The sequence below is a fragment of the Nuphar pumila genome, chromosome 15 (genome assembly GCF_984573655.1).
Source record: "Nuphar pumila chromosome 15, dmNupPumi1.hap1.1, whole genome shotgun sequence".
In the NCBI taxonomy this organism is placed as follows: domain Eukaryota; kingdom Viridiplantae; phylum Streptophyta; class Magnoliopsida; order Nymphaeales; family Nymphaeaceae; genus Nuphar; species Nuphar pumila.
In genome coordinates this window covers 38,341,211-38,358,168 of record NC_143263.1, presented here as the reverse complement: position 1 = coordinate 38,358,168, position 16,958 = coordinate 38,341,211, and the positions used below count along the sequence as shown (strand labels likewise).

The window sequence follows — 16,958 nt, the reverse complement described above, 5'->3', positions numbered from 1 at the left end:
GGATATGCACAGAAGTAGAGAGAGAAGAGAGAGAGAGAGTGAGAGGGTTGATGTTCATGGCCTTCTCCAGGAAGAACTCTTTGCCTCCCTTGATTTATTCTCTAGAGAGAGATAGGGTTTTACAGTGTTTTACGGAGAAAGAAGAAGAAGACTTTGAAGAGTCAACATCATCCTCAACTTTCTGGATGAAGGACATGTTTGTCCTTTTTTTGAACAGAGAAAGAAGAAGAAGACTTTGAAGAGTCAACATCATCCTCGACTTTCTGGATGGAGGACATGTTTGTCCTTTTTTTGAACAGAGAAAGAAGAAGGAAACTTTGAAGAGTCAACATCATCCTCGACTTTCTAGATGGAGGACATGTTTGTCCTTTTTTTGAACTGTTTGTTTTTTCTTTTTTGAATGAAGGGCATTTTTGTCATTTTCTCAAACCATCACTTTATGAGAAGAATAGCAAGAAAGGGTACTTAAGTCTTTGCAACAACACCAGAGTCCGATGCAAAGTTATGTCAACATACACGGAAATACGAGCCCCATGTGCTTGTATACGTGGTGCTCAATCAAAGCCCCGAACACAAACGTGGGATTAAGTGAATCATCGGGGGCGAACATACACCACCCTCTTTGTATGATGGATATGTTTTCCTAAAAGGTTAAAAGATAAATTTAAATAAAATTAGAAATCTGATTTTTTTTAGTCCTTACTCTCTTTTCCTTATGCTTTTTACATGCTTCACACTTCACAAAGTTTTTTTACATCATGCTTCGTTTCTTGCACCTGTTCATTTTACTCTGGTAACTATGATGTCAATCCAAGACTTGTCACCTTGGGCATGTTTGCATGCCTTGTGATTCTTGGACTTCCTCAAGACCTGTGAAAATCACAATCACAACACTTTCTTAAGGTCAGTGAGCATGAGAAAAGTACAAGTTGCAATCGTGACTGCCAGTTATAATTGCTTTTGCCTTGAATCATGTGACCAACAATCACAACTATTACGTGATTGTTCATCCCCAATGTGACCATGTCTTAATATTTTATTTTATGTCTTAAAAATTTTCAGCATTTTCTATTATCTTTCACCTAGTTTCGTTACCGTATACCAATTCATTTGTTTTTTCTTTAGAAAGGGAAGCTGGGGTTAAGCAGAACCCCTACCAGTTACACTCTATATACCATTGGGTTTTGAACCTGCAACGTCTCAACACAAGGTGACGTGCACTAGCTGCTCCTACCAGACAAGCGGAGCCCTCATTGGTATACTCATAAGTTGGTACAAAGGTGTGTTGCCACAATGCTTTTTATGCAGATGATCCGATACCGATTCCCCAGAATGCCAAGCATGGTTGCTTTATTAATTCACTGAACGATTATGTTTTCCACGTTAGATTGCTTCACACAACTTAGCATGTGTGCTTCAGCTGCATGCATTGTATTTCCCAAATATTAGGACACAATCAAATTGTTAAAAGCTCGTTCCCAGCAAAACTACATCATTGGAGTACTATTAAGCTATGGTTGGTTAGTGGTTTTCAAGAAATAACGAAGCAGCCCAACATTCCCCCAAGTATGCCACACAGGTATGTCCAACACCGACATGTTGCTTTCAGCAATCGTGTTTGATGATGACGGGCCACTGGATTTAAATGCTTGCTATTCCCATTAAATGGAGAGATGCCTTTGGTTTTTTGATAGTAAAGACTGCAACCCTAGGAAAAATTGGAAAAATAGTCACAGATCTGGTTATCAGGATTTTCTCACCAAGTGAAAATTTTGTAAAAAAAACTATTATTTTTGCTTTTCTAAAAAATAAAGAGAACATTTCAGTATCTAAAGTATATAAATATAAAAACAAACATTTAACAAATATAAAAAATTATAAATATCATGTTAATAACATAATGATATCAGGTTAATAAAAAGTTTTAGCGTATACACATATACTCCAACCCTTCGTAACTCCATCACGTGCATATGCAACATACTATAAAAAAATTTATGCATAGAAAGAAAATAGTATGAAAGTTCACGCATATATTCAAACTAATATAAAAAATTCATGCATATAAACAATGTCAAATAAAAAAAGGTTTTGTTTCAAAATATATATATATATATATATATATATATATATATATATATACACACAATTTGAAAGTTCATAAATTAAACACTTGTATATACAAGGTCTCTCAGTAAACATAGATAAAAGAGTTACACACACATATATATATATATAACCAAATACAAATTTATGAATAAGATTAAAATTTTTAATTATATCAACTTACTTAAGGAGCTTGTGATAAACTTATTTGATTGTTGTTTACCATTCTCAATAGTAACTCATTCATTCTTAAGAGAGCAGTTTGAAAACCTTGAGTTGTTCTTGCATTACATCTATCTTCTCATAATACATAATGTTTTGATGCAAGAGTTTTGATCAACTTAGACCTGTACCAAATATATTATTGCTTGACAACCTCATGCCAACCATCTGCACACGTCCATATTTGTTTGGTCTTAAAACCTGAGAGAGGACATCTTCTTGCGATGGGCCATTCACATATGCATCCGATACATGACACAACTAAGCTATCTTGTCTCTGATCTGTCTGCAAGATAAATTTTAATCCAATAAGAATTTCATATTTCGTTTCTATATACAATTCTTTTATGAATAACAATGAACCCTAATAAAATAAATAAACTTTACCTTTGCTTGATATGTTTTCCACACTAGCAACCTTAGGTCATTGAGAAAGCTCTACCTTATCATCACATACCTACGAATAAATAAAATATGATTAAAAAGTATAAAGTTCTATGCATGAATGAAAACCATGCAAAAAATGATATGTACATTCTCTTTTCGATATCGTGCAAAACTTTTCATACTCGTAGTGTGTAAATTTTTTTTTTTGGGCGCAGTTGGTTGTATTTTTTGTACTTAGTGTCTACAAAGACATGTAAGTGGGATATATATACACCATTATATTTGGATATAATGAGTGCATACTATATTAATATATAATAATAAATGCAAACCTTTGATCGACGAGAATCAAAATGGCGCATCAATTCTCATTGATGGTTAGAGATGTATGGTGAACGTGTAACGAGGTGCTCTTCAAGAATATTATGCAGCTTATAGATCATCTTAAGCTTGAACTTGAAGTTTTTCTAGCCTCTAGCATATTCTTTAAACACCTGTCCTTTCATATCTTTAGAATTTTATACTTTTTTTGTATTAACAATATATGTATCTTACCTGTTGTTGAAGGAATAAATGTTAAAGATCAAATTAATTATAAAATATTTATATTTGAAATATACATACTAGAACTAAAGCTCAAGCATCTTCCTTTTAAGAATTTGGTAATACATGCTAAGTCAAAAAATATAAAGGTGTCTGGCAAGAATCTTATGCGATGGTTCTTATGAAACTGTTAAGATATTATACATCTTTCCCTATGGATTGTCTATACTGAATAACAACCTTATGCTTTTGTTCTGAGTGAAAGCCAATAATATCCAAAGCACGTGAATAACCTCTTGTATTCCGAGCTACTGCATTGAAAAGAAATGCATCAATAATTTGTTAGTTACCATCAACAACATTGCATTGTCAATATGACATGGCAAATGCTTAATGACTCAACTTGTGTTTCAGATTAGTCTAAGATTTTTCATCTGTTGAAAATTGAACAATGTTAAAATCTAAATTATATATAAGAAAATAAATTAGATTTAGCAAGCATTCATTAAATAGATTACAAAAATTAGGAATTAAAATGTGAAACCCTTAAATTCTAAATAATATATAAGAAAAAAAAGATTAGCATATATTCAAATAATAAATTACATAATTAAGAATAAAAATGAAAAGTCTCTAAAATCTAAATCATATATAAGAATAAAAAAGATTCAGCATGTATTCACATAATAAATTATATAATTAAAAATCAAAATACAAAATCCCTAAAATCTAAATCATATATGAGAAAAAAATCATATTTAGAATGCAATAACAATTAAATGCAAAACCCCTCAATTCTAAATCACACACATATATATATATAAAGAAATATAATGCATTCATAGAATAATTTACATAATTAAGAATTAAAATAAAAAACCAAAAATCTAATTCATATATGAGAAAAAAACAGATTTAACATTAATTCATAAAATAAGTTATACAATTAAGAATTAAAATATAATCCCTTAAAATCTAAATCATATATTAAAAAAAACTTGAATTTAGAATGCTTTCACTCAATAAATAATAAAATTAGCAATTAAAATGTAAAACCCCAAAAATCTAAATTATAGATGAGAAAAATATCAAATTTAGCATGCATTCACTGAATAAATAACAAAATTCATAATTAAAATGCAAAACCCTTAAAATCTAAATCATATATGAGAAAAAAAATCAGATTTGACATGTATACACTCAATAAAGAAAAAAATTAGCAATTAAAATAAAAAAGCCTTAAAATCTAAATCATACATGAGAAAAAAAAACAAAATTAGCATGCATTAACAAAATAAATTATATAATTAAGAATTAAAATGCAAATCCCTAAAATCCAAACAACACATGAAAAAAAAAGAGCATGCATTCACTCAAACCCCTAAAATCTAAATTATACATGAGAAAAAAAAATTAGCATGCATTCACAAAATAAATTACATAATTAAGAATTAAAATACAATACCCCTAAAATCTAAATTATACATGAGACAAAATAAAAATACCATGCATTCACTAATTAGATTACAAAATCAGAAATTAAAATATAAAACCCCTAAAATCTAAATTATACTTGAAAAATAGATTAAGCATGCATTCACTAAATAAAATCTTAAATTATTAATTAAAATACAAAACTCTTAAAATCCAAATCATACTTGAAAAAAAAAGTTAATATACATTCACTAAATAAATTATAAAATTAAAATTTATAATGTAAAACCCTTAAAATATAAACCATATTTGCAAAAATCAGATTAAGTATGTTTTAATTAAATAAAATTTTAAATTAACAGTTAAAATACAAAAAGTCTAAAATAAAAAAATTTAAAAAGTACTTTGCCGATGGTGGCATGTGGTAGGAGCAAGCACCGATGGTGGTGACCAATGAACACATAGAGAATGAGAGAGGGAGAAAATAGAGAGAGAAAGAGAGAGGGAGTTGTCGACTGACGATGAGGGCTGGTGTACACAGAGTAAGGGAGAGAGAGAAGCATAGACAAAGAGAGAAATTAAGAAAGAGAAAGAGAGACATAAAGGAAAATAAAGAGAGAAAAAGAACATAGAGACAAAGAGAGGGAGATGCCGACAACCGTCGATGAACAAAGAGAAGGAGAGAGAGAACATAACTCATAGGGATTGGTCGCTGATGGTGGTAGTGGTTGTTGCCAATGGTGGCAATGGCGGTCACTCATGGTGGCGATGCACAAAGATAAAGAAAGAGCAGTGCTTTTGGAAGTCAGTTTTTTTAAATTCTCATTTTGTTTACTGATGTGCTTTTTACGTGCGCCAGTAAAAATCTTTTTTCTAACGCTCTTCCTTTTTGAGCCAGAAAGAAATTATTATACGGACGCTTTTTGTTAGGGGCCTAAGTATATTAGAGTAAGTGAAAATGCTTCCAGATTTGAGATATAAGGATTTGAGAACAGACTCCACCACCCCAACTCCCCTTATACGACGAATCTTTTTTTTTTAATGAGAAACCTTCCCCGGGAAGTGGGTCACTTGATAAGCCTGCCCGTCTTGGGTGTTCCACACCCAACAAATTACGGAGCCCACCAGTTAAATTTGAAACTAATGTTTGAGAAGAATTTGATATTGAAACATCTGCTACATCAGCGCACCCCACGCCACCATAGATCCTTGAATATGAGATCCGAAGCTCTTAAACGCCTCCTCAGTGTTTGGCACCCACATTGGATTCAGAAACATAGCTCGATTGTTGCCCTAGCCAACTCCAACCTTGACATGCAGAAAGGCCGACCCAGCTTTTCTAAGGTTTGGACTCGGCGTGAATCTTATTGGGCTCACACGTGGTCAGGTCATCTTAACCCAATAGCTCTTAAGGTTGGGCAGGGTTGTGCTCCATTGAGATAGTTTTTGGCCAACACTCAAACCCGGCCTGGTTTACTACACGGTCTGGGTTAGTCCCATGTAGCCCAAACATGGCTCGTTTTGGTTTGGTTACCCATCGGATACTGGACCCGATGCCCACTTTTTTAGTGATACTCAGGGATAGCTACTTGCATCACAGGCTTATCCAAGTTAGGTATGTCCCTAGTTAATCTACACTCATAAGATTTCTTAGGATTTGCTGATTTGGTTATATTGGAATTGGGCATGCTAGATCGAACCGTATGTGGAGGACCTGACCAGGATCCTGCTTTGGATATCAAAAGATAATGCAAATCTGTCTTGGACCTTGACCCAAGCTTGCTGATTTCATGAGCCAGCCACCGAACCAGTTCCAAGTGGAGCTGACCCTGGTAATGTAAGTCCTAGATTTACCTAGCAGGATCTACTTGCTTATGGACCGATCCAGTTGTCGTTGGATCTGATGCCTATTCGGACCCTGAACTTGTTATCCAGTAACCACCCATTTTATACTGTTATTTTAGAAGAACTTGTTCCAAAAAAAGTCTCTGAAAAGTGTCGATAAACTTAAAGTTTGAAAAATATAAAAATTATAAAAATACAAATATGATGTTAATATTGTGATATTATTGCGATAAAGGCAATATTTTCAGAATAGGTGATATTTTGAAAATATTACGTTCTTTTCTGGATTATATTGGTTTCTTGAAAATCTTCGTATAAAAATCGTGTTTCAAAGAATGGTTGCTATTTGCGACTATGGTTTAAAGTTCTCATGTTAGCAAGATCCAGATCCAGCAGTGAATGCCCCATTCAGATCCCGGATCCTTACCTGACAGTGAATGAGATCGGGATTAGGGTCCCAACCCAAGTGGGTCGTTATCGAAATTGTGACAAAAACGAAGGGCTACTTTGGGCAGTTGTGCCCCTCCCAAAATCCTTTCTCTACTGCTGCAGATCAAGCCTCGATTGAGAAACCTATCATTTCCTTCGCTATCACGCCACGCCTCTCTCTCTCTCTCTCTCCTATTTAAAACCCCCCATCCCTCTCTCCTCTCCTCAGTCACTACCTCTCTCTCTCTAGAAACTCTTTCATCCTAATCCTGACCTTTCTCATTTTCTCTCTCTAGCAAGTCTCTATCTTTGAGTCACTAGAGCTTAAAGAAGAGAAAGGGTTGGTGGGGGTTAGCCATGGACTCATCAGAGCCTGAACTGAGGTGTGTGTGGGTAAACGGGCCCATCATAGTGGGTGCAGGCCCGTCCGGGCTCGCCATTGCCGCGTCTCTCGACCAGCTAGGCGTGCCCTGCGTGGTTCTGGACCGGTCCGACTGCCTCGCCTCTCTCTGGCACTACCGCACCTACGACCGCCTCAAGCTCCACCTCCCCAAGCAATTCTGCCAACTCCCTTTCTTTCCCTTCCCCTCCCATTTCCCCGACTACCCCACCAAGCACCAGTTCCTCTCCTACATGCACTCCTACGCTGCCAAGTTCAACATCAAGCCCAGGTTCAACCAGTGTGTTCACTCGGCTCGGTTCGACCCCAAGTGTGGGCTATGGAGGGTTCCAACTCTCGACCTCTCTGCCGACTCCAAGAGGTCCGTGGAGTACATCTCTAGGTGGTTGGTTGTTGCCTCTGGTGAGAATGCTGAGCCTGTTCTTCCTGTCAACATCCAGGGTTTGGACAAGTTCATGGGACCCGTGCAGCACACTTGTGCTTACAAATCTGGTGAGGACTTTCGTGGGCAAAGGGTCCTTGTTGTGGGGTGTGGCAATTCTGGTATGGAGGTCAGTTTGGACCTTTGCAATCAAGGTGCTAAGCCTTACATGGTCGTCAGGAACTCTGTAAGTCATTATTATTATTATTAGTCTTGACTTGAGTTTTCATTGATGTTGGTAGCTGAAATTTTTGGTGTGCATGATTTTGTAGGTGCATGTTTTACCAAGAGAGATATTGGGTTCCTCAACATTTGGTGTATCAATGGCACTTCTCAAATGGCTCCCACTAAGGCTTGTTGATAGATTCTTGCTGTTTTGTGCCCTTGTTACATTTGGGGACACCAAGAAATACGGGATCCCTAGGCCCAAGATTGGTCCCCTTGAGCTGAAGAATGTTGCCGGGAAAACCCCTGTGTTGGATGTTGGTGCTCTTTCTAAGATCAGAGAAGGGAAGATTAAGGTCAGTTTTGTTTGTTCTTTCCTTGAGCATATTTTTGTGAGTTGTATCTGTGATAGTAGGGGTGAATGAAGGTGTGGGGATATGTCTTTTTTCTTTTTTGTCTGAGTCTTTTATTGTAGCATGTTGTATCACGTGACATACTGACGTTTGGTGTCTGTTTGTGCGTTTTTGATGTTCACAGGTGATGCCTGGAGTGAAGGAGGTCACGTGTCGTGGGGCTAAATTCGTAGATGGGCAGGAGATAGAGTTTGATTCAGTCATCTTGGCTACAGGGTACAAGAGCAACGTACCTTCCTGGCTTAAGGTGAGCAACGTGCTTGTCTTTGTAAGCTTCTTATTACTCCTTTGTCTCACAACAACCAGCATGCTAGTTCTTTTCTTATGTATTTCGCGTCGAAAGGATAATAATGATAAGCCTTGTACTCATTTCTTTTTCTTTTTAACCCTTGTGAAGGAAAATACAAGAGGTGATTTTTGTTTGTTGTGTGTATGTGTGTGTGTAATATATATATATATATATATATATATATATATATATATATATATATGAGAGAGAGAGAGAGAGGGAGAGAGAGAGTTATGTTAACATTGAGGTTGCGCCAACCAATGGGCAACTTCATATGCATTTGTCTGATGAAACAAATGTGATAATTTTCTTTCTTACTGAGATTGTCTTTGAGGTGAGGTTGGTTTTTGTTTGTCTTAATAATGTGATGTTAAGAGATGGGTCTTGTTTCTTGCCGTATTTCCTTTTTCCATTTTTAATTTTTGTCCAAGAAATGCGGGTATTCTGATTTGTTATTTTGCTGTACTTCAATAATAAATTAATATTTCAGCTTACTAGCTCAAGATTTGTACAATATCCTCTAAATATATTATTTTCATGCTTTTTGTAGGGTACAGATCATTTCTCAGAAGATGGGATGCCAAAAATGCCATTCCCCAATGGTTGGAAGGGTGAACATGGTCTCTACAGCGTGGGTTTCACACGCCGTGGGATCTTGGGTGCTTGTGCAGATGCCACAAAAATAGCACAAGACATAGCCCATCAGTGGAGGACTCCTGCTACTGAGAACACTCGCTTCATAGTCTGCAAAAGTTCAACCTACAAAACCTAAAACCCTTCCTTCGTTGCCTCACATGCACAAGAGATACTGTTTAAGTTTTCCTTTTCTAGTTCCTTCGGGGCACAAAGACAAGCTACCAATGTTAAGATCTTATGCTCACTGTAGATAAGTCAATTTTGCATGGGATCTTTTCTTTGTTCATGTACTTTTTTAGTTTTCTCTTTCCTTCATTGTCCCTTAAATTTCTTTTTGTAAAGGTTTTAATTAGTATAATATTAGATATGTACTGCTATATATAATATTATATTGAAAATACATGGGGTTCGGTGGCAGAGTAAAATCCCCATCTTTGGATGACTGCTACTTTTCTTTTACGCATCAAAAGAGATGGCAGGTGAGCTCTTGGAACGAGACGCTCTGCAATGGTCAAACTCACAGATGGGCATTCATTACCATTAATTCCCACCCGCTGCAGAATCAGGATCTTGACTTCATTTTGATCTGGGGTCTCAAAAATTCCCTTGGATTCTTACTGCCATTTTGTTGCTTTCCCAACTCAATAACGACTGCCTTACTGGTTAACTACCCCCACCCCCATACATATCATGTTAAGGTGGAGTTTCGTTGGTTTGCGTTGTTAATGGCATATTAACTTCTCTAGAGTACAGTACTCTACTTAACTCACAATTTCTGGTATTACCTGTTTGTTTTGCCTTTACAGGTGCTTCCAGAATGGTTTATTTACTGTGGAAGGTTGAGGATATGATTTTTTTATTCAATCATGAAAATTTGAAACATTGTTAACTGATGAATTTTGAAGCTCTTAAAAAATCTATTACTATAATGTCTTGATTTTGAAGCTTTTAGGAAAATCTGTTTATACAACGTCATCTGACAACATGTTTTTTATTTAACAAAAGTTGAAAAATAAAACTTATTAAAACAAGTTCGTTATATACTAAAAACATACGATTACAGTCTAGAGTAGCCAAGATTTTCCCTATTAAGTGCAATTCATAAACGTGAAGTTGAAAGATCATCAGATATTCATGGATTCAAGATGGATGGATGCCAGTGTTGGTAAAGTGACCTCTTTGTCTTTTTCTTGTGATATGTACAATCAGAATGACCACCATGCATGGAAGGTGAACAGAGTCTGGTCCTTGATCGTACAATGATCAGCTGTGAAAATTTTTTAAGTTCCATTCCAAGGGTGCGTTTGCGTGGTGCTTTTTTCTGCCAGAAAGCACTTAAAATCATTGCTTTTTCTGTGGGTCCCAACGCACTACTCAAACGGGAAAAGCTGCTTTCCCTTTAAACCTGCCCTCCAGAAACAACTTTACCCTCCGATTTTCGGCCGTAAGTTTCTGCTTTTGTGCTGTGCGCCGTGCAGTCGTAACATCTTGGTGTATTGTGTGATTGTGGGGCCACTGATGTTTAAAGCTGTCGAAGTTACCCAGATCCTAATTACATGATCAAAAACTCATTCGGGCTAAACAACTTCTGGCCATAGTTTCTGGGTTTGATCGACCAAAGTAATCAAACCTATAAATAATTATGATATTCACCTTATCCAATAGATATTTTTAGAGTAAGTCCTTATCAGTCTCTATTTCCTCTGCAACTTTGAAAGAATCATCTGTGATGAAGGGATGAAACTGTCGAGTCTAATTTACCTTTCCCTTTAGGCTAGCTATTTATGATGGAAATTATGCGGTTTAAAAGGTGGCTGGCAGCTGCCAAATCCTCTCAATTCCATTTCTTTATTGTAAATACAAATGAGAGATGACCTCACTTTCCATCCCAAATCCATAAAACACCCATCCCAATTATCAGTTTCCAAACGTATCACCAAAGTAGTTTTAACAAGTTGCATTAAGGTTCTGAGCACGGAGAAGCATCATCCGAGTGTAAGGAGCACGCAGAAATGGCATTCAAGGATGTTATCCTAGGAAATCCTTAAATCAACAACCACCATGGTTCCAATTGCATCACCGACACCCACTCCGGTATTAATTCCGATTGAAGCCATCCCAAACAAATGCTGTGATAAGGGTGAATTCCATAGCGTCAAGCACAGCTTATGGCTCCCAAACAAAGCCTTAACTCCCATCCCAGCTACTAGTTTCCAAACAAAGCCTTATATATTTTCAATTCTTTTGTAGATCAAACCCTACCCATAGTTTTGTGGCTTGTTTAGTTGAAAATGAGTTTTGAATAAGTGTTTGGGACGTGTAAGCAGGTTTTTCAACTGCCCACAATGTACCAAAACGTCACTGCTAAACAATTTATTTTCTTATATTTTAAAAAATATGAACCAAGATCCTCTTCCTAGGGAACATGTTGAACACATTCATGTAGTTGGATTGAGAGCTGATATAACATACACCTATGACATCCTATTTAATAGTTTTGCCCATTCATTAGCTCAAATTATTTTTACCTATAGCTACATCTTTCTCAAGACACTTTTAATGTACTCCAACAGTATGTACTTATTCCAAGGCAAAGGTTCCAATAGTGCTCACTAGAACTAGACCAAAGGGGTTCCAATCGTACCCAAACTCATCTCCTATTGTCATACCACCCCTATGTTCACATTATGTGTAGATGCAATCTACATGGTATGTTTAGTGAAGAACAACATTAGAATGGCCAGATCCCCAAATTTTGAAAAACAATAGACGGTTATGAAAAGGAAGGATTTCAAAATAGATTCTTTAAGTTGCCCGTGTGTTTTTTCTTTCGTCGAGCCGGATTAGCCATACTAGAAATGTGAAATCTTTAATGACTGGGCTTTTAGCTTGCAAGTGATTGTACCTCAAACACAAATTTTAAAAGAGTTCGATGGGTGAAAGCCACCAAGGCTTTCAAAGAACAGTAAAATACAAGTATATTAATGTTAGAAAAATTCACACTTATAATAATAAATAAAAATAAAAGAATCAAATCTCACATGGAGCTTAGACATTCCTCATGAGTTTCAAAAGACTGGTTGAACTTACCTAACTAGAGTTATGGTACACCTCTTTGGGAAGCTAAGGTGAGTAGTGAATGCAACAAAGTATCAATTCTCAAATGTTTGATGCGGGGCTAAGGAGATCAAATCCACAGTTATAGATTTTTAAATGGATACAAATTTTGATCTTGTGAATCTAAGATCTGGAGATCCAAATCTATCTCATAAATGATGTGACAAGATTTGATTGGTTGTTGGCAAAAATGTCTATTTCTTATTAGGTAAAGGTCTTCTAACTTGCAAGCAAAGGTTCTAGGCTAAGGAGATAGGTTGTTGGCTTTTTTAGGATTCTAGAATAAAGTTTGGGTTCATTGAATTTAGTTTTCATGCTTTTGGAATAGAGATAGGATTTTTCCAAAGGTTTATCTCTAATTGCGGCATGAACCTGAACCAAATGGTCGTGAAACCAGGTTGATGACAAGTGTCATGTTAACTTGTCTTGGCTATAACTCTCTATTAGAATGTCTTGTTGAAACGATTTTTAATGTGTTGAAAAAGCTAACATTCTCAAATTTAATCCATATTTTAAAACAAAAACTAAATTAAACCATTTTAAAGGTAAAAAATGCTCTGAAAGTTAAATAGGGATAAAAATACGGTTTTGACTATACAAGTTATCGTGTTTCGATCACAACTCTTGATGAAAATATCAGATTGACCTGATTTTTTATTTCTTTGAAAGCTAAAGTCCTCATTTATTGCCCAACATGCTTGAGGATGTAGTTTTATGGACAAGAGAGAATTTATCTTGTCATGAAATGACTAGGTAAAAAATAGGGTGTCTACACTAGCTGATCTTCAAAAAAACAAATTTAATTCAAATTTCGTACTTTGTCACATTTTCTCTTACAAAATGATAATCTATTTCAATATGATTTGTCTTGACATGAAAAACAAGGTTAGCAGCCAAATATATGGCTCATAAATTATCACATCATAACACAGGAGGCTGGTTTTCGTTAAAACTCAATTTTTACAATAACATTTTTAACTACATTAACTATGAAGTTGCTCCTGCAAGAGCCCTGTACTCAGCCTCAATACAGTGTACTACTTGTTGGAACTCCATGAGACAATATTTGACCTCATAAAGGTTAATATCAATTTGTTGACCTCCTCTCTTCTGGGCAACCTGCCCAGTCACCATCAAAATAAGCATACAGTCTCAAGGAGTGGACTTGACTGTTTTGATTCGATAATTAATTATACCCTTTAAATAATGAAGAATACACTTTACATGATTTTGATGTTCGTATATTGGTTCATGCATAAACTTACAAGCTTTATAAAGGAAAAAGACACATAAGGTCTCGTAAGAGTGATATATTGGAGTGCTCCCACAACACTCCTATAAAAAGTAGCATCAACAAATGGGGATCCACTTTGTTTGGACAAAGCTACATGGGTTGCGGTAGGAGTGACCATAGATTTGGACTCAACCATTTGAGTCTTAACCAAAAGATTATGAATATGCTTCATTCGTGTCAAAACAATAAAAGCTGGGGGAGCCTGCTTTAGCTCATAAAGTGCCTTAGAGAGCTTGCAAACATGTTGATAAACTCACTTGCTTTCAAAACTTGAAAGTTGTTTCATATACACGTTTTCTTTAAAAGAATCATGTAAAAATGTATTGTTAACATCCACCAGATTTACCTTTCACCCTTGACTCACAACAATGGTAAGAATAATCATAATGGTAGTGGGTTTAACTGCTTAGTTAGCTAAAAGTCTCAAAATAGTCAACATCTTCTTGTTGACTATTTCATTTTGCAACAAGTCTACCCTTCTACATGGCTATAGAACCATCAACATGTCTTTTAATCTTGTATATCCACTTGCACTCTACCAGATTATAGTTAGGTTTAAGAGGAACTAAGGTCCAAGTTTTGTTTCGATGTAAGACATCTATCCCCACCCGCATGACTTGAATCCATCTAGAGTCTTGCCAGGCTTTAGTAAAGTTAACAAACTTTTTTTCTTCTTGGACAAGTTGAGCTATAAGTGCCTTGGGTAAAGGATATCTACACATCAAATAGGTTTTAGGCTTCTTGGTTCCATTTTGGGTCCTTGTCATCATAGTATGGGTTTTCAAAGGATAAGAGATCAACAACAAGGTTTATCCGCTCGGCTTGGCTAGACTTAGTTTCATGGATAGATTTTAACAATTTTGGGTTTTGGATAGATTCAAGTTGAACTGGTTCTTGAAGTGATTCATGTTGAATTGGTTCTTGACGGGGGTTAGGTTTAGGCTCAATGTCAGCAACAAGCATATCACCTGGTTAGACAACATAAGGAGCATTGGTAGGGTGATCGATAGGTAAGGGTAAGATGGGTACAAATGAGATGTGATCGTGATTTGACATGCCTTGATTTCTAAGCCATGCATTCACTTTCTTTTTGGTAAGAGGTTCTTTGCACCCAATATAACACCCCAAAATTTTTAACCCAAAAAATATGTGATTTTTTTATCATCAGCGAAAACCATTTGAACTTTTTTGGTCAAAACCTTGGATGGGTTACAGATTGGTCAAATACAATAATACTAGATTTTTGTGCGAAGAACATTCTCACACATAAACATTCACTTCTCATAACTAGAGTATTGTCGAACACATAATTAAACAACAATAAGTTCTCAAAACAAAATAACAAGTGTTCAAAATCCAGCTTCCAGGAAAAGAAAATGATTTGGCTCTCTAACTCTGCCTCAACTTCCAGATACCACGCCAATATATCATTCGTTACCTAAAATTTTGTAGGGGGTTAATAACTATAACGCTTGTAGGAATACAATGATTAAGAATACATGCATAGAAATAGGCATACATGAAACAACATTCTTTTCATATATAAACAATAAAATAAATAATTATCAATATATAAACAAATTACTAAATAATTGAAACACACAATTCTAAATCATATGCAAGATCAATTATCTTATGCATGACTTATCCGTTTAAGCAAAACATTCACCTTAGGTATGAGTAACTTACAATTCTTTTATTTACATTTTTTTAATTAAATGGTGCATGAGATGCTTCGCTATATGCACAATACATTTTTGTTTATCTTTCACAATACTTTATAGGTACAATAAAGACAATATCCAGATTAGAGGCACAATCAGAGGGTATATTCAATCAAATTGTATCTTATTACCTTGGCCTTGCACGTCTTCTCTGACCCTGGGTGCGGGACAATAATCTATTGAGAGAGAAATCCCAATACCCTGAACCTAATATATCAAAATTTTATTTTAGCTGAAACTTATTCACTACAACCCTGTGACACCAATGGTAGCTATCCTCAATCTCTGGGGTTGGGAAAACAACCCTTTGTGCATAACAATATCCCACAGAGCCTATTGTACCGCTTACTCTATCCTTGTAAGCAACAAGAGAACTAAATTTATATTATTTCTTAATTAGTCAATTCTCTTGACATACATGCTTAAACATTACTTAATCAATTACAAATTTAATGGCCCCCACAGGGCACAAACACACATGATTTTAACTTAACTCATCATGAAGTTATTGGTCATCACTTTGGGGTACTTAATTTAGTTGACTGTACATATAATCATGAGCCACCAGTCTGACTCGAGCTTTCAATAGATCACACATAATAGCATATTGCATATTTCATTTTTATTTTATTTTATGCCACAATCTAGTCATTTAGTAACTCATACATTCAACCATTTAATGCATTGCCTTATTCAATCATGCATAAGTGTCATGCTAACCCACTCATAATATTCCAATATTTCAACCATACTAATGATAAAAACCAATTAGATGTGCATGCATCTTACAAAAAAATAAATATCACACATTCACTATCCGTGTGCATAGAACAATCACAAGTGTATGGAATCCACCATGGCATTGCGATATTCATATATATTTTTCTACATGCATTTTGCAACTTAAATAATAATATATATATATATATGTGTGTGTGTGTGTGTGTGTGTGTGTGTGTGTGTGTGTTTCTCACATATATATATTGAATGGGTTGCGACCGACCACTCCCAGTCATATTGCGCACCTGTCCCGCTTGTAATAGGGCCACACCAACAAGTATATCACCAATTACCTTTTTTCTTCTTTGTCTATATATATTTATATATATTTTAAAATTGCATCCGGGCTGTGATAGACCATTGGCAAGCTCACAACCCGCCATTTTCCATAGGCATGGCGCACCAACAGAGTGGCACACCCTGCTCATCGCCTGGTCAATGAAAGGCTATGCTGGGTCTGGCTGGCCTCAGGCCTTATGTGCCTGCAAGGTTGCAGTAGTTGTCGTGCATGACCAAACAGAACAGACTTTTAGTAGCCCTCATTTTCTTGATTAAAATGGGACCCTTCACATTCCCTTCTTAATTACTTCTTAAAAGCCTTAAATTCAATTTAAAATTTATTTATTTTTCTTTTTAAAGCTATTTCACTCATATTTTAAATTAGATACAAATATATAAATTTTTTTTCCTGATATGTGAATTTCTAAGGGAGGTGTCCTGTCACACTCTCCTGGGTTTATGTACTTATTTATA

The 16,958-nt window shown here is 35.6% G+C and overlaps 1 protein-coding gene across 1 annotated transcript; it reads left to right on the top strand.

The window, feature by feature from the left end:
* Positions 1-349: 349 nt before the first annotated feature.
* YUC1 (Flavin-binding monooxygenase family protein) lies at positions 350-9,668 on the top strand. The gene is made up of 5 exons (XM_089989503.1): positions 350-380; positions 7,322-7,974; positions 8,060-8,308; positions 8,490-8,612; positions 9,205-9,668. Exons 1-5 carry the CDS (start codon positions 350-352, stop codon positions 9,424-9,426), a joined length of 1,278 nt encoding a protein of 425 aa, XP_089845629.1. The 3' UTR covers positions 9,427-9,668.
* The last annotated feature ends 7,290 nt before the right edge of the window (positions 9,669-16,958 follow it).